This window comes from Mytilus trossulus, chromosome 7 (assembly GCF_036588685.1).
Source record: "Mytilus trossulus isolate FHL-02 chromosome 7, PNRI_Mtr1.1.1.hap1, whole genome shotgun sequence".
Classification (NCBI taxonomy): Eukaryota; Metazoa; Mollusca; class Bivalvia; order Mytilida; family Mytilidae; genus Mytilus; species Mytilus trossulus.
Genome location: NC_086379.1, coordinates 68,755,804 through 68,777,129, shown reverse-complemented (window position 1 = coordinate 68,777,129; position 21,326 = coordinate 68,755,804). Strand labels below are relative to the sequence as shown.

General features: G+C 32.4%; 2 protein-coding genes and 1 long non-coding RNA gene across 3 annotated transcripts in view; 1 reads left to right on the top strand and 2 right to left on the bottom strand.

The window, feature by feature from the left end:
* The window catches only part of LOC134726622 (heterogeneous nuclear ribonucleoprotein D-like), a 39,262-nt gene that overhangs the window by 9,348 nt on the left and 8,588 nt on the right, over positions 1-21,326 (bottom strand). The window contains exons 10-12 of the mRNA XM_063591034.1: positions 6,232-6,291; positions 3,594-3,692; positions 2,004-2,123 (exon numbers count right to left, since the gene is read on the bottom strand). Coding sequence (XP_063447104.1) covers positions 2,004-2,123; positions 3,594-3,692; positions 6,232-6,291 — 279 coding nt within the window. The remainder of the gene's footprint in view (positions 1-2,003; positions 2,124-3,593; positions 3,693-6,231; positions 6,292-21,326) is intronic.
* LOC134725670 (E3 ubiquitin-protein ligase RNF181-like) lies at positions 6,461-15,706 on the top strand. Its single transcript, XM_063589684.1, has 6 exons — positions 6,461-6,659; positions 8,992-9,042; positions 9,428-9,516; positions 10,641-10,756; positions 12,744-12,818; positions 15,138-15,706. The coding sequence occupies exons 1-6, from the start codon at positions 6,580-6,582 to the stop codon at positions 15,195-15,197; spliced, it is 471 nt and encodes a 156-aa protein (XP_063445754.1). The 5' UTR covers positions 6,461-6,579; the 3' UTR covers positions 15,198-15,706.
* Positions 19,957-21,304, bottom strand: LOC134725671 (uncharacterized). The gene is made up of 2 exons (XR_010108582.1): positions 21,018-21,304; positions 19,957-20,210 (listed from the first exon to the last, which is right to left on the bottom strand). It is a non-coding gene; the product is annotated as an uncharacterized LOC134725671 (long non-coding RNA).

Sequence of the window (21,326 nt, the reverse complement as noted above, 5' to 3'; positions counted from 1 at the left end):
TCATCTGAAAATTTCAGGGCAGATAGATCTTGACCTGATAAACATTTTTATCCCATGTCAGATTTCCTCAAAATGCTTTGGTTTTTGAGTTATAAGCCAAAAACTGCATTTTACCCCTATGTTCTATTTTTAGCGGTGGCGGCCATCTTGGTTGGTTGACCAGGTCACGCTACACATTTTTTAAACTAGATACCCCAAAGATGATTGTGGCCAAGTTTGGATTAATTTGGCCCAGTAGTTTCAGAGGAGAAGATTTTTGTAAAAGATTACTTTAAATTACGAAAAATGGTTAAAAATTGACTATAAAGGGCAATAACTCCTAAACGGGTCAACTGACCATTTTGGTCATGTTGACTTATTTGTAGATCTTACTTTGCTGAACATTATTGCTGTTTACAGTTTATCTCTATCTATAATAATATTCAAGATAATAACCAAAAACAGCAAAATTTCCTCAAAATTACCAATTCAGGGGCAGCAACCCAACAACCAATTGACCGATTCATCTGAAAATTTCAGGGCAGATAGATCTTGACCTGATAAACATTTTTATCCCATGTCAGATTTCCTCAAAATGCTTTGGTTTTTGAGTTATAAGCCAAAAACTGCATTTTTCCCCTTTGTTCTATTTTTAGCCGTGGCGGCCATCTTGGTTGGTTGACCAGGTCACGCCACACATTTTTTAAACTAGATACCCCAAAGATGATTGTGGCCAAGTTTGGATTAATTTGGCCAAGTAGTTTCAGAGAAGAAGATTTTTTTATAAGATTACTTTAATTAACGAAAAATGGTTAAAAATTGACTATAAAGGGCAATAACTCCTAAACGGGTCAACTGACCATTTTGGTTATGTTGACTTATTTGTAGATCTTACTTTGCTGAACATTATTGCTGTTTACAGTTTATCTCTAACTATAATAATATTCAAGATAATAACCAAAAACAGCAAAATTTATTCAAAATTACCAATTCAGGGGCAGCAACCCAACAACCAATTGACCGTTTCATCTGAAAATTTCAGGGCAGATAGATCTTGACCTGATAAACATTTTTACCTCATGTCAGATTTCCTCTAAATGCTTTGGTTTTTGAGTTATAAGCCAAAAACTGCATTTTACCCCTATGTTCTATTTTTAGCCGTGGCGGCCATCTTGGTTGGTTGACCGGTCACGCCACACATTTTTTAAACTAGATACCCCAATGATGATTGTGGCCAAGTTTGGTTTAATTTGGCCCAGTAGTTTCAGAGAAGAAGATTTTTGTAAAAGCTAACGCTGGACGCCGGACGCCGGACGCAAAGTGATGAGAAAAGCTCACCTGGCCCTTTCGGCCAGGTGAGCTAAAAATAAGAGACCAAGCATGTGAGACAGTCATTGGTTTTTAGACTTGTAAGTAATTATGTCCTTTTATGAAAGGCAACTTTCAAGAATCTAGTAGATTTCAAACCAACTTGCTGAACATAGAACCCTTGCTAGAACCAACTACCAGTAAATAATTTAGCAAAGTCTTTACACAAAAAAAAAAACCTGTTGTGAATATTAACTTATTTCTTGTGTGTGCAGATATTTAAAACTAAAAAATATATGCTAAAACTATTAAAATTTTCATTTTTTCTAATAAAAATAAAATTCTTTAAATCTTGGTGCATAGTCCTAATATTTTGAAAGATCCTACAATTTCAAATTCACTCATTCCTGTTAATTCTTTTCATAAAAATAATTCATGTGATTGTGTAACACAGTCACTTGCATTTCATTCTTTTTCACGTCAAATAAGGAACCTTAGCACCTGAGGTCACCCCCAGTTTTTGTTGGGAATGGCTTAGTCTTTAGTTTTCTATGTTGTGTCTTGTGTACTATTATTTGTCTGTTTGTCTTTTTCCCTTTCAGCCATGGTATTGTCATTCTATTTTCGATCTATTAGTTTGACTATCCCTCAGATATCTTTCGCCCCTCTTGTAGTGCAAGAGCATATTTATAAATAACCCCTACAAATTATCTTACATTTATCATTAAGTGTCTGTAATCTTCCTGCGATATCTTCAGCTGTAGATTTCATTTCAGAGTATTTGTTTACGGTAATTCTGTTCATGTTCTCTAGTAACTTATAATCTTCAATGGTTCCTAAAATTATTCAAAATTTCTCATAAAAAATTACTTTACTGTTGCTCTTGGTCTACAACATTAAAAATATGAAGTTTATAAAAATCAGAATAAGGAGATACAGAAGAATTTTTTCTCACTACCTTCTTTAAACACCAGAGTCAGGCGCGGATCTAGAGGGGGGTTGCGGGGGATTGGAACAACCCCTTTTTTTTTGGACGATCAATGCATTTGAATGGGGACATGTAGTTGGAACTCCCCCTTTGTCCTGGGTTAGGACCCCCCCCCCCTTTTTAAATGGCTGGATCTGCCCCTGAGAGTACATGTATTTTTTTTATTTTGTACAAAGGTTTTGGAGTGTATAGAAAACATTAAACAGTTATTTTTTTTCTAAAATTGCAAGCTTATTTTTCTTTCAGTTGATCTAAGTAGGCAGGTTACCAGAACGTCCTACTACAGAGTAGATACCTCATAAAAATTATATGCTGCTGAGCCAAAAAATAGCTTTAAATGCAAGTTAAAGATTAACATTCAAACTTTGGTCAGTTCAACTGTTTCACAATTTACCATTAAATTCTACTCGATTGATTGATTGATTGATTAATTGATTGTTGGTTGCTTAATATCTGTGGCAAATATTTCATGCATGTTCAGGACGAGAACAAATTAACAATAAATACGATAGGTAGGTTGTGTAATATTAGAGACCATTGGGGATGATGGTTTGGGGATTAATTTGGAGTACCATAGGAAAATGAGGGTATATTGGATAGGGATAAAAATTTTGCCTTGCAACAGGCCACACATAGACCCCTCAAAGAGTTGTTGCAAGGGTTCTTTACATGCAAAGAGTCCTGCACTCTCTTTACAAGAAGCATCTGATTTAGCGTCCCAATTCTGACTGGACGTGGCTGCTCACTTATACATCCTGCACAGCCAAACAGACGCCCCACTTTGGCAAGTGTTTTACTGCCGGTCGGGAGAAGACCAAGTGACCATATTTTGTTTCCCCAGTTACCCTTGGGGGGTTATATTCTATTTGTACATACACATAATCATGATAATGAGGACTCACTATTGACAATATCGGTGAAGTTATTGTATATATCAGGAAGATATGTGACTTCCCGTCATAAACCCTGAATATGCATTTCTTAGAGGGGTTGATGGTCGTAGTGTGAAATGCAGATGTACCTTGCAAATATCATTTACATCAAAACAATCTTTACTGAACATATACAACATCTAACTGTCTTATTCATTCCTGTTGTATTTTTACAATGTTTCATGTACAATATTTTATCATCTTATTTTCTATATATTTTTTCTGTCTTTCAAAATATTTCTCTACAGATAGGAACATGTACATAATGTACAACATTTCTCAGGTAAAATATTTTCACACTTTTTAAATGTTTATCTACATGTTTAAATGACTAATTTTTCAAATTTTGCTGTGGCTAATTGTACCTAATCTGTACAACATCTTACCATCTAATTCTCCATGTAAATATTCTGCCGTCTTTTTAAATGTTTCTCTGCATAACTGAACAACATCTTCGGGTACTTCTTCTACTGCCTCTTTTGCATCTTAAATATAAAATAGATGATCAGTATCTAAATAATGCTCAAATTGAAAAGGTAAATTTAAAAAATTTGAAGTTTTATCTCTGTAATATGACTTATTTAAAAAAAGATGTGATATGATTGCCAATGAGACAACTCCACAAAAATCTAAAATAACACAGAATTATAGGTCACTGTATGGCCTTCATCAAGTTGATCATAACTTGTTTTAGTCCAAATAATTATGACTTCTTGAAAGGCTATTCTATTTTTTTCAATTTGATGCCTTACTCAAGTTACTGCGCAGTAAGTTGTCAAAGCAAAAAATGAAGTAGCCTTTCAAGTCATAATTATTTGGACTAAACTTATATAATATATCTGTGACCATGGACCATGCAAGGCTTCTGTGGTGTGTTGCTGTTCAATATTTGAATTTTGATTATATTTTATGCTGGTATGCTCCTTATACTGTGTGAGGGTCGTGATGGGCCTTGGGGTACCTTCATGACTAATAATGGTACAAAATTCTTTAATGTCGGTAATTTTTGGTACATGACGATAAAATATACACTTTCTTTTAGACGATGAAAAAAATCAACTGATTTTTGATGAATGCTGTTAAATTCTTTTCTTAAAAAATAACAGTAAAATAATTATTTGAGACCTCTGACTAATCACATTAATGAAATTCTGACAAATCACGATAAGGAGATTTTGACGTTCTAAGGTAAACTTTTAACCAATTTGATGCTAGCCATAGACAAAAGAGACCATATGAAGCCTGACGGTAAATGGCATTCCTACCCTACAGTATCCTGATAAAGTACAGACACTAGACATTCCATCAATAGACAATAGTAATAAAAGAGGGGAAACAAATAGTGTCCATTCATATATATAAAGAGCTCAATATATGGACACTATTTTCTTCCCATTGCCCATATTTTTTTTACTTCTATTGACACTGACAAAACCTCTAGTGATTGAAGATATATCCTACTGTAGTCTTAAATTGGTCATCTTGTTGGCTCGTTTGGTATTTGTGTTTGAACTTATCATCACGCCAAGGGTAAACTACGCATTGATGTCACTACCCTAATAACCACTAGGAGAGTAGTAATGCCCTTTACTGTCAGGCTTCAAACAGCCATTTTTGGCTAGGATTAGCTTCAAATTGATTCAAAATATCCTTAGCATGATTCGTCAAAGGTCTCAAATAATTATCGTTACCGTTATTTTGGAAAAAAATTAACGTGACTCGATTTTTTTTTTACTGTGTGACACAGCTGGTGCTTCGTTGCGGAGGAATTTACTTAGAGAGGAAGAAGAAGACTCGTCTAATAGAATGTGCATAATAAAGACCGTTGGTTTTCCCGTTTGAATGGTTTTACACTAGTAATTTTGGGGCCCTTTATAGCTTGCTGTTCGGTGTGAGCCAAGGCTCCGTGTTGAAGGCCGTTCTTTAATCTATAATGGTTTACTTTTTAAGTTGTTATTTGGATGGAGAGTTGTCTCATTGGCACTCACACCACATCTTCCTATATCTATATATTTTAAGGCACTGGCTACGGTTACATGGAAATGTAACAATAATAAAAATATTATTGTTACATTGGAGACTAATTGCCGGAATGTATTGTTGGGTAAGGAACTGATTAATTAAAAATGTAACAATAATTATTGAGGCTACGGTAACATGGCGTTATTGTTACAGAAAACCAGCAAATTTTATATAGTGCCTATATTTTATTGTCATGTGTAACCGGAGAGCACTAATTTCATTACAAAATTGCTTGTCTCCACCGGGACTCGAACCCGGGACCTCTGTGTTACAAGGCAGCGCGCTAACCGACTGAGCTAAAGAAGTACTTCCTTAGCTCAACCGCTTACGGCTGACTAAGTATCTACTAAGTTTTCTAAGGGAAGCAATCCCGCCACACTTCCCCCACCTCAAGAGTCATTATACTCTATAATGATGATATTTTCATCTTTTTTATATTTATATTTTAACCTGGCTAGGTAATTCTTCTAACCGTGGGTTATTCTTGTTGGGCGCCAATGTAACCGGAGAGCACTAATTTCATTACAAAATTACTTGTCTCCACCGGGACTCGAACCCGGGACCTCTGTGTTACAAGGCAGCGCGCTAACGGACTGAGCTAAAGAAGTACTTCCTTAGCTCAACCACTTACAGCTGACTAAGTATCTACTAAGTTTTCTAAGGGAAGCAATCCCGCCACACATGCACCAAAAATTACCATTAACGTCATTCGGCAAGAATTTTTAGCTTTATTCGTCATGAAAGTACCCCATTACTAGTCCAAATAATTATAATGTTATTTGGACTACCCCATTACCACCCTCCACTAGGTGAACGACTTATCAACATAGCTGGATACTGTAATTTAGATTTCTGCAGAGTATTTTACTATAATGAAAAGGTAATGGTGAGGTCGAGATTAACTCAATAACTGATGATTATTATATTTCTTTTTTTTTCTAAATCTGGTTAAACTGACAGATTGGAATGACTATTTGTGTAATTTAGGGAGTTTTTATTTACCCTCTGACTGATTCATTTCTGAAAATGTTTCCGTATTCGACTCTAAATTTACCATAGATGCTTACCTCATTAAAAAACAAGACTTATTAATCATGCAATTTGGCAAATAAAAAAACTTAAGGATTTATTTAAAATTGATTTTTTTCTTTCAAGTTAGAAATATGGCAATATCAAAATTGTCTCCAAATCTACACCATCATTGGTTATTTACTATTTTGTAAGGTCATCTGCGGCAATCCAAAGTGAAAGTGAAAGTACACAGATCACGGTGACAACACACTTAATTTGACTTGGCATCTTTGTGCGGTTTGTGCCACAGACTATTTATTGACCATCAGCTACTTCAACATGGCTTCATATTTTGATGAACATGACTGTGAGCCTCTTCAAGATGGGGAACAACCTAATCATATACTTCATATGGCTAGGTGAAATTTCATTTTACAAATTTAGGGAGCTACCATTTGATTTTTATGGGGGGGGCTAGGATGAAAAATTTTGTCCTGCTTTTTTTTTTAGTTGTAAAATCTATCCTGCCTTTTTATTTTTTACTCTATTCGGTCCTGCCTTTTTTTTTTACTAGTTTATCCTGCCTTTTTTTACCCAAATTGTCATCCTGCCTTTTTTTTTGCCAAGATGCTCATCCTGCCTTTTTTTTTACTCAAAACTCCTGTCCTGCCTATTTTTTTCAAATTTCATCCTAGCCCCCCCATAAAAATCAAATGGTAGCTCCCTTAAAAAAACTGGATAAAATCTACATTTTAAACCCGACTTAAATTAAATTTTCTACCCTATTCTACTGGGATAATTATATCAAACACTGGCTATGATTACATTTAAAATGTAAAAATATCTGTAAAGTGTTTTCTATATCTGTCGCTTTTGTCATAGCTGTGGAACCGTAGCCCTTAGGTCCTTATGTTATTTTTTTTAACTATTTGTTGACACTGGTTTGTCTCTCTTCTATATATTATATTTAAGTCTTGCATTAATCAAAATAATAATGACGTCTGGTGAGGCTATTAAATTTTGTTAGGAACACCCGTACTTTCCTATGTTATTTGGACTAGTCTAAGATGCATGTACAATTTTCCCTGTTCAACAACTCACCTGTACTTTCAATATAGTATTACAGACTAGGGGAATAGCTCTGGTAGCATGGATGGAGGCAATTACATACAGACACATCAGCTTCCATTTTCTACATTTTAATCAGACAAAGATGACGTCACAAACATAAATACAAATTACTGACTGTGACAAAAGGGAACAACTCTCTCTTACAAACAGAAACATACTCTGACCATTCATACTGATATATAACCAAATTTATAAGGGGCAACTGAATTAATATAATATGAGGCAGGCATTACCTGTGAAAGGGGGCGAAGTCTGTGTACAATTATTTTTAATAGTCAACTATTTCAATATAAAATCTGTTCAGAAAAAGAATGAAATACGGAATTTACTGCCGTCTTGGTCGTTGGCCTTGCTCTTAGGTTTTAAGTTGTGATGTCATTTTTTACTGTAAACAAAGAAATACTACCTTGAGAGGTTTTTCATATGAGAGAATCATGTAATAGAACAAATTTTCAGGAAACAATATGATATTCCTTCCAGTGTTTTACAAGTCTCATGACAAACGAGACCCAAAGAAAGAATGAAATGTCTGCACAAATCAGGAAAATTATATATAAGTCTAAAAATAAACTAACGATTTTGAGTTCATAAGTAGAATAAAAATCTTCATTTTATTTTTTTATTGAATTTTCTACCGTAATAGAAGACTTAGTCCCCTTTTCAAGAAACAAAATAGAAAATATATCATACATTTTATATAAATAAATAAAGAATAATTAATCAAATCTGTGTGACTGACACAAAAATTGCATTAGTGCTTTTCTAGACACGGAAGAGTTGTCGTTTTTTTCTGTTGACAAAAAAGTTCTTATAAAATTGAGAATGGAAATGGGGAATGTGTCAAAGAGACAACAATCCGACCATAGAGCAGACAAAAGCAGAAGGTCACCAACAGGTCTTTAATGCAGCGAGAAATTCCCTCACCTGGAGGTGTCAAAACTATATGTACTAAAAGTTTTTTATTTTCTAAAACATAGAAAATATGATTCCTATATTGAGAGGACTTACCAGGCTTCAAGTTTCACAGGTGAATCTATGGCTGTAGTCAATTAACATTTCAGTCTCCAAGATAATCTTTTAAATCTAGAAGCTCAATTTTACAAAATATTTATTTGGATTCTGTTGGCTTGTAAATTAGAATTTCACAAGCCCAAAAACATTTTTTCACAATTGTCTGAGAACAAGAAAGAAATATAAAAAAGAAGATGTGGTATGATTGCCAATGAGAAAACTGTCCACAAGAGACCAAAATGACACAGAAATTAACAACTACAGGTCACCGTACGGCCTTTACCAATGAGCAAAGCCCATACCACATAGTCAGCTTTAAAAGGCCCCAAAATGACAATGTAAAACAATTCAAAGAGAAAACTAACGACCAAATTTATGTACTTTTTACACATTTCTTAACAATAACAGAAAATTCACAATTCAATTCAAGTACACAATTTAAAAAGTGCTGATTGCTAAAAAGAAATGATGTGTGTTCTTATAATGTTGCACAAAGAAGTAAATATGTCATGAATTATTAAATAGAATTATGCACATCTTCTTATTTCTACTTAAACCCTACATGTATTAAAACAAAAGTTTTGAATAATTACTGATTAAATTTTTTAGGCTATTGTTAGATAGTGGCTTAGGAGCAGAATGGGATATGGAATATGGAAGGTAATTATTCATTTGAAATAAATATGTTACTTAAATAATGATAATTCTGTGCTTTTTTTATCAGATTTTTGAAAGAAAAATTGGTTATTGATTTGTGAATGTCCGGCAACAGGGCGAGCGGATGCCAAACAGTGTCTGTTCATTAACATGAAAACACTTTGAGGAGATATTTTTAAATTTAGATAATATTAGATAATTTAACACATCTACATATTGCTATTTGTTAATTGAATGTTAAAAGTACATGGTTTTTAAAAACTCTGCATATTTGTAATAATTATTGGTGCTTCTTTTATTTAACATTGCTTAGTTCAACATGTATGTTAAAGCAAAACTCACCATATATTGACATAGCCTAATAAAAGACTTATAAATCCTTTTGTAGTGTATTTGGAGGTGAACGTAAAGTTCCCCCAGCATCAAAGGCCAGTGTTGAGGCTTTAGATACACATCTAGTCAATCCAACAGAAGCAGGTAAGATAAGATACATGATACTTAAAAAGTTACATAAAGATATAGTGCTATGAAAATGTCTTGAATTTGAATTTGAATTTGAAAATGTTGATATTTGTTATATGCTCCCCAATTAACAAGAATCTGAATTAAATGAAATATCAAGCGTAGTCTGCAAACCAGTGGAAATTATGAGAATGTATTAGTGAAACATAAATGAGTGACTTCTGTGGAATAATGATCAACATGTCTTATGTGATATTGTATTCAGACATGATTTTCTTGGGCATAAATATTCTGTCCTGGTATATAACAACTAATATGAAAATTACAGTTCATTCTCGTCTTTATAAAAATCTGAATTATCTCCCTCTTTCAATTAAAGTTTCTTTTACAATACATTTTCCATCTAAAAATAAGATGTAATTTTTTAGCCCTTTCTTGATTTTGAAAGGAACACTTATAAAACTGTCACCTAACATAAAAGGGGCAAATAAATTACACCTTATTTTACAACAAATATAGAAAATGTATTGCAAAGAAACTTTGATTCAAAAGGGGAGATAATTCAGATATTTATGTGTTGGATTTTTTTTATACATGTATAAGGTATGCCAGTGTTCTTACTTTAGAACCAATCCATCACAGTGACATTGCTTTTTCTTTAAATCTGATTGTTGAACTTTCTACAGTTGCTGATCAGAAATTTGAAATATCTAACAGGAAAAGACAAATTTAACATTGAAACCTTTTTGGAAGTTGAACATTGGTTTTATTTCAAGTGCAATTCAACTGAGAAAGTGTAACATATGTGATTTAGAAGTACTTACCAAGTGTTGTCACTTTGGGTCTGGTGCAATTCCAACACAAATTTATGTCGCTAGGACCTAGTCAACAAGGTTCAATTCTCAAGAAATATACTTCACCAGAATTGAGAACAAATCTGCCAGATATGTTTCATATGTAATAACTTTGGTTGTGATGAATCCATTTTAGTAATTTTTGCAAAATAAATCCTTTCAAAAAATTTAACCTTCTATGCATGAACCCGTTGAGCCATTAACAAATTACATATTTTTATGTATTATATTTCAATATGGAATGTCCATGTATATGTTGTTTTTAGACTTTAATATTTATTTCAGCTTTAGAAAAGAAGTGTCCTATATGTTTGTCTCTATTAGATGAAGAAGATGAAGTTAAGAAGATGCCTTGTTCACACATATTTCATTCAAAATGTATATTACCATGGTTAGAAAAGGTTAGTAATAAAACAAACACTGCTGATAAAGGCCATTAAAAAGAAAATTTTAAATCAATCAATGTTTTTATACAGAAGTTGTTATACAAATGTTTTAGCTCCCTCATAATATAAGGGGCAGTACAGGTGTATTAAATGTAACACATGTCAGTCATTCACCCCAAAAAAATAGTTGTTTTGACATTTTGTGGTATACGTCAATTCTGGAATCATGTTTTTCAACATAAAAGAGTGTCAATTTTACATGCCTTCATGACGTTATTTAAAAGATGGAGGGGGCGCCTGTATCCCTGCTTTATTTAAAGTTTCAATCACTTTCATATACGTCATTCTGTAGGATAGTATGAAAATAGTTTATGTTCGTATGTACGTAATCTTGATTCCCGTACGACTGAGGGAGGGTGTTCATCTTATTAGATTTTAATTTCCCAAATATGTTATGCAGTATCAAATCACACTTTTACCAATTTGCTCAACATGTGTTGGAAAAAACTATGCATTCATTTTTGTCACGAGGAGATGGAAGTCACATGACAGATTCGTCTGAAAACTGTATCCCAGTATTGGATTATTGGTTGATTTTTTATTTATAAATATATTATATGGAATTTGGAGTTACAGATCAAGAACACATTTCCTTCTGGATGGCTTACATTTCATAGGATTTAAATATTGTTTTTATTTCTAATCTTTGATAATAGGGTAACTATCTTTCTGGTCTGTGTGCCCATAAGTTTACTTGTTGGTCCATTCATCTTTCTTGTATGAGGTTAATCTTTACGTTTAGGAATTTTGGTAATCATGGTGTGGTCAGATCAACTTTGAACTTAGTACATAATGTTTATTCAAAGCAATTCATTTTTAACTAAAAGATTATTTTTTTATACTAGGAGTAATATTTTACTCTTCTTCATCTGTCTGTCCATGTATATTTACATCTGCCTGTATGTAGTTCAACATAAGTCAAGATATTTATTTTCCATTTCATTCCTATATCCAAATTTTATGAAACTTATGCACAATGCTTATGACTAGTTCAAATGTGCTTTAATTCTGGAGTTATGTCCCTATATAATTGGAAAAATTGCTAAATTGCCATTTCTCACTCATTGCTTAACCTAGCTTAAGTTTCCCAAACCAAATTTATGAAGCTTATAATACACAATGTGTATTACATATACCACCAAACACTGAATATTATATAGGTGGCATCATTTTATGGTTCTGTTTATAAATGGAAAAATTGGCAACTTTGCTGTTTCTGCATTATCTGATTTTCATCAAACACAAATCATGTTTGAATTTTGATGGCATTCTTTCATTGTTCTCCAGTTATGTCTTTTTACGAATAATTAAATTTTGGGTGTAACATGTCTTCTGATTGGATAATATTGTTTTATTTATCACCTCATAGACATAATTTTGTAATGAGACTGTGACGTCATTAACGTTTTTTTCATGGTTTACTCTGGTTTAAAATGGAATTTAGAATTAAATTATAATAAATGACTGTGACTAATATTTTTTCTGTCTATTTGAAATAAAATAAAAAATTCAGTGTGCACCACATTCTTCATGTTTTTCATGGTTTACTCTGGTTTAAAATGGAATTTAGAATTAAATTATAATAATTAAATGACTGTGACAGTAATATTTTTTCTGTCCATTTGAAATAAAATAAAATATTTAGTGAGCACCACATTTTTTATGTTACTTCAAATAGACAGAAAAAATATTACAGTCATTCCTTAAATGAAAAAAAAATTGCTGAATTTGCCTTATATTTACAAGCAGGTAAGTCTTGGACACAGCCTCCTTTTATTTTTGTCCCCAGCACAATGTTTTTATAAAACTTATATCATAGGTTTAAAATAACAATGTCAAGGACATGTTCAATAATCTGTGTCGATCATTTTATTTCAAGACTTATCCCCATTGGAAACATTAATTACATTTTGCTTTGATATCAATTTTTTTCTTTTTTAAGGTTAACAGTTGTCCAGTTTGTCGCCATGAGCTGCCAACAGATGATCCTGAATATGAAGAATTTAAAAAACACAAGGTATGAAGCTGTTATCTGTATGGATTCATTGTTCAGGACTGATGGAAACATCCATTCTTAAAATTTTGTAGAGCTCTTCTCTTGTACCCAACATTTAATCAAATACCTGATGTTAAATCTGTCGCTATGTTGGAGAGATCTACACTCTGAATGTAAATATCTCTTAGAACAAAATGTTTTAGGTGTCAATATAGTTGACCTTTTATTGATAAAAAAGTAATGTTCTGCTACTACTCCACAAATTACTTAATATTTCACATAGAAATGGTTGTGATAAGGAAGTTTCACACCTTGAATTATTAGTGATGTAACATCAGTTTAAGTCCAATTTTTATACGACCGCAAAAAAAATTGCGGTCATATATTGGTATTTCTTTGGCATCCTCATTGTCATCGTCGTCGTCTGAAAACACATTGGTTTACACACTATATATAACTTAAGTTTAAGAAAATAGAAATCTATGAAATTTAAACACAAGGTTTATCACCAAAAAAGGAAGGTTTATATTGATTTTGGGAGTTTTGGTCCCAATAGTTTAGGAATTAGGGGCCAAAAAGGGGCCCTCATTAGCATTTTTCTTGGTTATCACACCATTACTTGAGTATAAGTATATAGAAATCTAAGAAATTTAAACACGAGGTTTATTATCATAAAAGGAAGGTTGGGATTGATTTTGGGAGTTTTGGTCCCAACAGTTTAGGAATAAGGGGCCCAAAAGGTCCAAAATTAAACTTTTTAGATGGTGACGTTCCCTTGTCACCATCTTACGGTATTTATATATCTGTGTCAACTTGTACGATTCACTTGTGCATGTAACAATGTTTTAGATTTTAACTAGTGAAATTTATTTATTACTGAAATATTATTACACCAGGGTTTACGATATCATAAACTAGCATTTACTAAATTTTATCATCGGTATAAGTAAATCATTCGTAAATATAGCTCAACATGCAGACTTCTGAAATGTTCAGGTATTTCACATCCAATTTTTTATGGAAATATTCATTATAAAGCATAAAAATATCAGTATTCACCTCAGAAACTAATCTAAACATGTACTTAGATTTTTGATTATGGGACCAGTTTTCAAGATGGTCCAAAATTAAACTTTGTTGAAAAAAAATTGAATCCTTGCAAGTTGGGGTTCTTTGATATGCTGAATTAAACATGTATTTAGATTTTTGATTATAGGCCCAGTTTTCAAGTTGGTCAAAATTTGGGTTCAAAATTAAACTTTTTGTTTGATTTTAACAAAAAATGAATATCTGGGGTTCTTTGATATATGCTGAATCTAACCATGTATTTAGATTTGTGATATTTGGGCCCAGTTATCAAATAGACCACTTTCAAGTTCATCCGTCACTTGTCAATTATACGCGCCTTTATCATCGTCATTTGTGCCTTTAGGGGCGTCGTCACTTCCTTCCAATGTTGAGCGAGTGGTTGGAAAACTATAATTCTATATTGTACGAATTATTCGGCAAATTGAATTCTCAAAATTGACAATCAACACTGCTGTCATTAGGGAAATGTCAGTAAGTACCTACAGAGCAACCATTATTTCTAGTTTATCCTGCACAAAGACGATCACTAAGACGCTTGATGAACGTAAATACTGCAGGGATACAGGCGAGCCCCTCTATTTGGTAAATGACGTCATAAAGGCGTGTATAATTGACGAGTTTTTGCCGGTGACGGATGAACTCGAAAGTGGTCTATTGGTCCACATTGAGGTCATAAGGGTCCAAAATTGAACTTTATTTGATTTCATCAAAAATAGAATTTGTGGTGTTCCATGATATGCTGAATCTAACAATGTATTTAGGTTTGGGATATTGGACCATGATAGGTGTATGTCCAATTTAAAAAATTTAAGATTTTAAGTTTAAGTTCTTAGACCACATTCATTCTGAGTCAGAAACCTATGTTGTGTCAACTATTTAATCACAATCCAAATTCAGAGCTGTATCAAGCTTGAATGTTGTGTCCATACTTGCCCAACTGTTCAGGGTTCGAACTCTGCTGTCGTATAAAGTTGTGCCCTACAGAGCATCTGGTTTCATAATTTATGACTGTTTACTTTGGCCGCCATCCAAAAAATGTTAACATCTCGGGGATTTAATATTAACCTTGGCACCTTTTTTGTTACAGAATATTTTGGATCATAGGTTATGGCAAAGGTTTTCTGAAGCTTTTATTTCTCCAAAGCAAGTATTGTAAGGGTTTTGGTTGCTTGTTATGCAATCTTTACCAAAAAAAACAAGCATTTCCAGAAAATATTTGAATATTTTAAGTCAGATTTTTTTTCATTGCAGGCTCGAGCTAAGCAGAGAGAGTTTGAACTTGACACTCTTCACATTTCTATGTTTGGATGATTTTAATGTTCTGTGATTGACAGAGAGACAATATATGTGGCAGATTATTTAATATTCTTAGTGACAACATTTTATCTTGTATTTATTATATAAACTACATATATGATCATATATTATAAATGATCATAAATGTCAAAATCAAAATGTAAATGCCATGGTGTAATGTAGAAAAGTAATTTACATTTGAAGCATTTGTATTTGTATACATTTGCAGGAGAGAAGCCTTGTGAAGTGGTAGGAACCATGATGGGAAGTTCTTCGAATTAGATATAATACTAAAACGAACTCAAGTTACATTGTAAACAAACATTAATTTTCTATATTTATCTTATCTATTTAAAACTCTGTATTGCTACCTTCACTTTTCATTGTTTCTCTCACCATGATCATGTCAAATTCAATGCACCACTTTGAGTACTTCAGGGATTAACTTCTGTATAAAAAATGTCCTGATGAAGCCTGCCTTGTAGGCGAAACATGTAGACCATAGCAAATAAAATTGCAGACCATTTGATGTGTTGTTGTCAATTTGGAGTATTATTTTAATGTTGCATTCATTTGCATAATTTGACAAATCTGCATACTAAGGTAATTCACTTCAGGGGCCTCTATAGAAGTAGGGCCCCTCATGGGAGGTCCTAGTAATCACATAATCACCATTTTTTTGCCAATATAATCACATAATCATTAAATATTTGCTTATCTTAAGTAATCAAATAATCATAAACTAAAAATACAGTCCTAGGTAATCAAATAATCATGAAATATTTGGCTTAATAATCAAATAATCATTAAAAAAACGGCCAAGTAATCACATAATCAAAAACCCCATGAGGGCCCTCAGAAATGATTCACACAGGCATTGGTTAACCTCATGGAGTTTAATTTGCAGATATTATATGAGGATTTTTTATTAATTTGAAGCAAGACTTTAATATTACTCATTCTTTTGAATATTTCAATCAATACAAAGTGTTATTTGGGTATATACCTTCCTCATGTAGACTTAATTGCTCTCAGTTTTGAAGGAATTAGTATTATAGATATGTATATAGAAAGTAATTACAAAGTCAGTTTAATATTTTGTACTTTTTCTGTTCAAATGAAAGAAAGACCAATTGTGTAGGAAATTGAAAACCTACATCAGATAATGAAAATTATTACGATTGTCTCCCTTGACATAGTTTGGATGGTAAGGCAGCAACCATTTGATTTTCTGGGGGGGGGGATATAGGTTTTTTTTCTGTACAAACTATTTTTTTCGCGACAAGTCGAAAACATTTTTTTCTTTTAATTTAAGCATTACATATAGTGGCAGCTAAAGGTGAAACAAACAATTTTTTTTTCTCAAAATCAAAAACAAATTATTTTTTTCTCCAAAAACTGGAAACAAACTTTTTTTTCCAAAAAAAAACATAGCCCCCCCAGAAAATCAAATGGTTGCTGCCTAAGCATATACAATCATATGTACTGCTGAAAAAGTTTAAATTGTCCAGCTTTAAATTATGTAAATCGGTGGGAAAAGTTATCAGATATATATGTTCAATAAAGTACCAATTACTTATTTATGAAAAGCACAGTCTCACTGTAAGTAAACAAAACAAAATATCCCAAGGCAGCAACCATTTGATTTCCTAGGGGGGGTAGTTTTTTTTGGAAAAAAAAGTTTGTTTCCAGTTTTTGGAGAGAAAAATAAGTTTTTGATTCTGAGAAAAAAAAATTGTTTGTTTCACCCTCAGCTGCCACTAAATGTAATGCTGAAATTGAAAGAAAAAAATTGTTTTCGACTTGTTGCGAAAAAAATATTTGTCCAGTAAAAAAAAACATAGCCCCCCCCCCCAGAAAATCAAATGGTTGCTGCCCAATCTAACCAAGAATGTGTCCATAGTACACTGATGCCCCACTCACACTATTATTTTACATGTTCAGTGGACCGTTAAATAGGGGGTAACACTTTGATTTGGCATTAAAATTAGATAGATCATTTTGTAGGGAACATGTGTACAAATGTACTTAGTTTCAATTGATTGGACTTCAGCTTCATCAAAAGATACCTTGACCAAAAACTTTAACCTGAGCTTTGCACTGTCATTTTCTTTGTTCAGTGGGGTGAATACTTAAAATTGGCATCAAAATTAGAAAGTTCACATTGAAGAGCCATTGGTGGCCTTCAGCTGTTGTATGCTCAATGGTCAGGTTGCTGTCGCTTCGACACATTCCCAATTTCCTTTCTCAATTATCTTGTGGTACAATATCAGAGCAATTAAAATACTAGATAAATACTCATTTTGGGCCCCAAATTTCTAAACCTTTGGGACCATAACCTCCAACCTTCCTTTAATGGTTAAAATGTGTCAAAATTTTATTGATTTATATTTACTTATACTGAAGTTAGTATCAGGAAACTATCTGTCTTTGGACGTCAATGACGATGACGATGACAACATGATACCAATATGCGACCAAAAAAATTTATTTGCAGTTGTATAAAAGGTAAAGGATTTTTAGTATTCTTAATTTTTTCTCACGAGTAATGGGGAAAATATATTTAGTATGCTTGTATCTTCATGCCCGTCATAGTTTGCACTGGATCAAACTTTACATCATGGATCAGTCAAATCAAGTTCTGAGGTCAAGTCCTTATATATCAGATATGGTCTATACTTGGTGCATGGAATGTTTTTAAGATGAACATTTCAAACTGGAATGTGTCATCTGTCCTTGACCTCTTTTTTATGGTTCAGAGGCTAAAGATAAGTTTTTTGGATGTTTTTTTTAATTCTGTATTCAATAGGTTCACTATATTAAATGTATGAAATCATTGTAAGATATACATTTTCCAATGGCAGGCGTGGTCAGACTTGAGCCTTATTTTCATGCTTTGGTATGTTCTTTTTAATTCAGCTATATTAGGTGTAATATTCATGAATGTCATTAATGTTGCTCTTTGCTTCTGTTGCCACAGGGACAATTCCGACAAGATTTACCCAATAATAAATGTATTCATACTGCTGTATAGTTTGCCTTTAAATAGGGTTTCAACTTAACTTATTTCTACAGGTTCACTATTTTAAGGGGTAGACCTTGGTTTAGGGAGACAACTCTTTATTTCAGTGATGCGTTTGTAATAGTCAAGTTTTATTGATGTTTTAATCATTTACCTGAAACAGATTGAAAATAATCCTGTATCCTAAAATATTAGAATATATTTATGAAAATGGCCGACACAAACGTACTGATAGTTTTAAGTCATTTTCCTTAACCTAGGTCTACCACCTTAAGTTTATGAAATCATTGAGAGATATACATTTTCCATTGGCAAGCGTTGTCAGACTTGAACTTTAATTTCATGGTTTGATATGTTCTTTTTAATTCTGTTTGCAATAAGTCAGATATATTAGGTGTATGCAAATATTTTACTACCATATGTCGGACATGTTCTAATTGACCTCGACCTAATTCATATGGTTCATTGTTAATGTAAAAAGTCAACTTTGTTTCAAGCATATATATATATGGTGTTTGGAAGGATTGTAGAGTATACAAGTATTTCAAATTACATTCATCACAACTTGACATCATTTTCTAGACTATCAACATAGTTTGAGGACCAAAATACCTGTTCAGCAAGAGCTATACTTTGACCCGTTTTACTTTTACAAAATAGTACCAAGTCTCTCATTGACACTTAAACAAGATATGCATCTACTAATGGATTTTTTTTATTAACCTCCACTTTTAGCAAATATGAAATGCATGGATAATGAAACAATGCCTAGTTGCAATCAGATGTTGAAAATAGCATTGATCTTTAAGGATCCAAGATAACAAACCCTAGATATTTGTACACTATGGAACGTGAAAATGAGGTCAGTCTGATTGAATCTAGTTTGTTAGACAGCTACACCTTGCAATATTCATATACTTGTCCATTTCATACACTACAGTGTCCATATTGATTTGACTAGATCCATGAATTGAGGTCTAGTTAAGGTAAACCCTGTACAACAATAAGAGCTTGCAAGGATCCCATATTCCAAATATAGCAAGTTTTACCAAGCAGTTCCTGTACCATGAAATAAAGAGTCGATGATAATCTACATACAAGACATCATAAGCAACATTTGACATCCTGATCTTTTAACCTTCTGAAATATAGCTTTGAACTAATACTTTTAAAAGTCATTCATTTTGCTCTTTTCTTCTGATGCCACAGGGACAATTCTGACAAGATTTACCCAATAATCAATGTATTCATACTGCTGTATAGTTTGCCTTTAAATAGGGTTTCAACTTTTAAACTTAATTCTACATTTGAATGAAAAGGGGATATTCCAACATCATATCAATCATCTGTTGCAAGTCAAAAAAATATTTTTGATCAGATGCATTTCCCTACATTTTTATAATTCTTTTATTCAGTCTCCAAAACTTTTTCTTCGCATTAAAATTAAAGCTGCAAATGCCAACATCATTTGTCAGTAGTCCTTAGTTCATTTTGTTTTGCTTCTTGAAATGGTTAGTGCAGCAAGAATCAGAAGACAACAGATACCTAGTGAGTGACACACCTCAAGTGTCTTATGACCTATGTAAGTTTATAAACAGATATACAAGACAAACCCAAATTTTAAGAAATAGAATTTAACAAACTCCAGTCTACGCTATACATCAATTTTCATTTCTGAACATTCTTAGGTATGTAGGTGATGAAGTGAATCAAGTCCAAGCAAGTTAAGATATGTATCAAGAGAAGCCAAAGTACAAAAAATAATATTTAATATTTTCAATTTTCCCTGACCAGGGACATTTATTCAAATTACAATATTTACACTATGTATTTTAAACTCTTGCTTTCTTGACAAGAGTAAACAGTTTTTTTTAAAACAAAGCAAAAGTTAAAAATCACATAGTTGTGTATACAACATTTTTTGTTAAAAAAGTTGACATGTCCATGATCGATGATATTCCATTGATTGATTGATGAGGGATGAGGATGAATCGATGATTACCATTCTGTAAATAGAAATTAAATTTGTTCAAATTAAGATGTTCATACATTACCTTCAAGATCAACTGTTTCAGAAGTAGCTGCAAGTACCATCAAGAATAAATAACATCTGTTTTATATCATATCAGTGTCTAATATTTGATTTTTGTAAATTTTCCCCATAACATCATTAAAGTTCAAAGTTGTTATTTTTCACCTGCCCATCAATTACCCAGTAATATTCTACATGCAGCTAAAATCTAGAACAAGTTGCACAACATTTTTTTTAGATCTTTTTCTGTAGCTATTTTTTTTAATTTCCCGAAGTTCGAGTGCTGAAATTGTCTGTTGGCTTTTATTCTTCAATAATCAATAGATCTTTATATAGTCATCTTTGACACTTTCTGGTTTCTGTTGTTTAATTCTCATTGTTCTCTTATTTTTTTTTTGTTTTGTATGTGTTCCATGTTCATATACCATGAATTTAATGAACTGAATGTGTCCATAAACAGATTGAAGGCAAATTTTAATATGGAAAACTGAAACAAACATGATTTTCTGTTTCTTGAGGTTAGTCTGCATCTATTTTTTTTATATACATGAACTTGCTGATATCAGCATTTCTCCATGAAATGCATATCACCTCCACCATAATTGCCTTTTTTCTTACATTCTTTTCTTAAAAATATATAATTAATTATCTTGTGATAAAACCGTATCTAGCTATGTGCTTTATTGAGTTTTGCTGGCTATGCACACCTTTCCTTTATACAGTGTTTTACACTGTTGTAAAATTACCCAGAATTCATTAGATAAAAAATTTGCCAACAAACCTGATAAAGCACACATCCAAATATGGTGGTAAACATAACATAATCACCGAAGAAGAGGCTTACAGAATCACATGTTAGTTTAACAGTAAATTTTGGAATACATTTCAAAAATGACAGAAAATTATATAGATTATACAATCAAAAACATCTAAAATCTCTAGAAAACGTTCATCTAACAAAGGTGCTTGTTAATTTCTACCATCTGCATTTTCTAACTACGAATGGTTAGAAAATAAAACTTTTATAAAAAGGTGCACACTTTGTTAGAAGTATGAGAAATGAAAATACTTTACATTAAAAATGAGACCT

Bases quoted from the DNA above. Each gene is read 5' to 3' on its own strand.
- LOC134725670 (XM_063589684.1), top strand. From the start codon at position 6,580: ATGGCTTCATATTTTGATGAACATGACTGTGAGCCTCTTCAAGATGGG. The intron at 6,660-8,991 runs GTGAAATTTCAT...TAAATTTTTTAG, and splicing joins CATATACTTCATATGGCTAG to GCTATTGTTAGATAGTGGCT. The intron at 10,757-12,743 runs GTTAGTAATAAA...TTCTTTTTTAAG, and splicing joins TATTACCATGGTTAGAAAAG to GTTAACAGTTGTCCAGTTTG.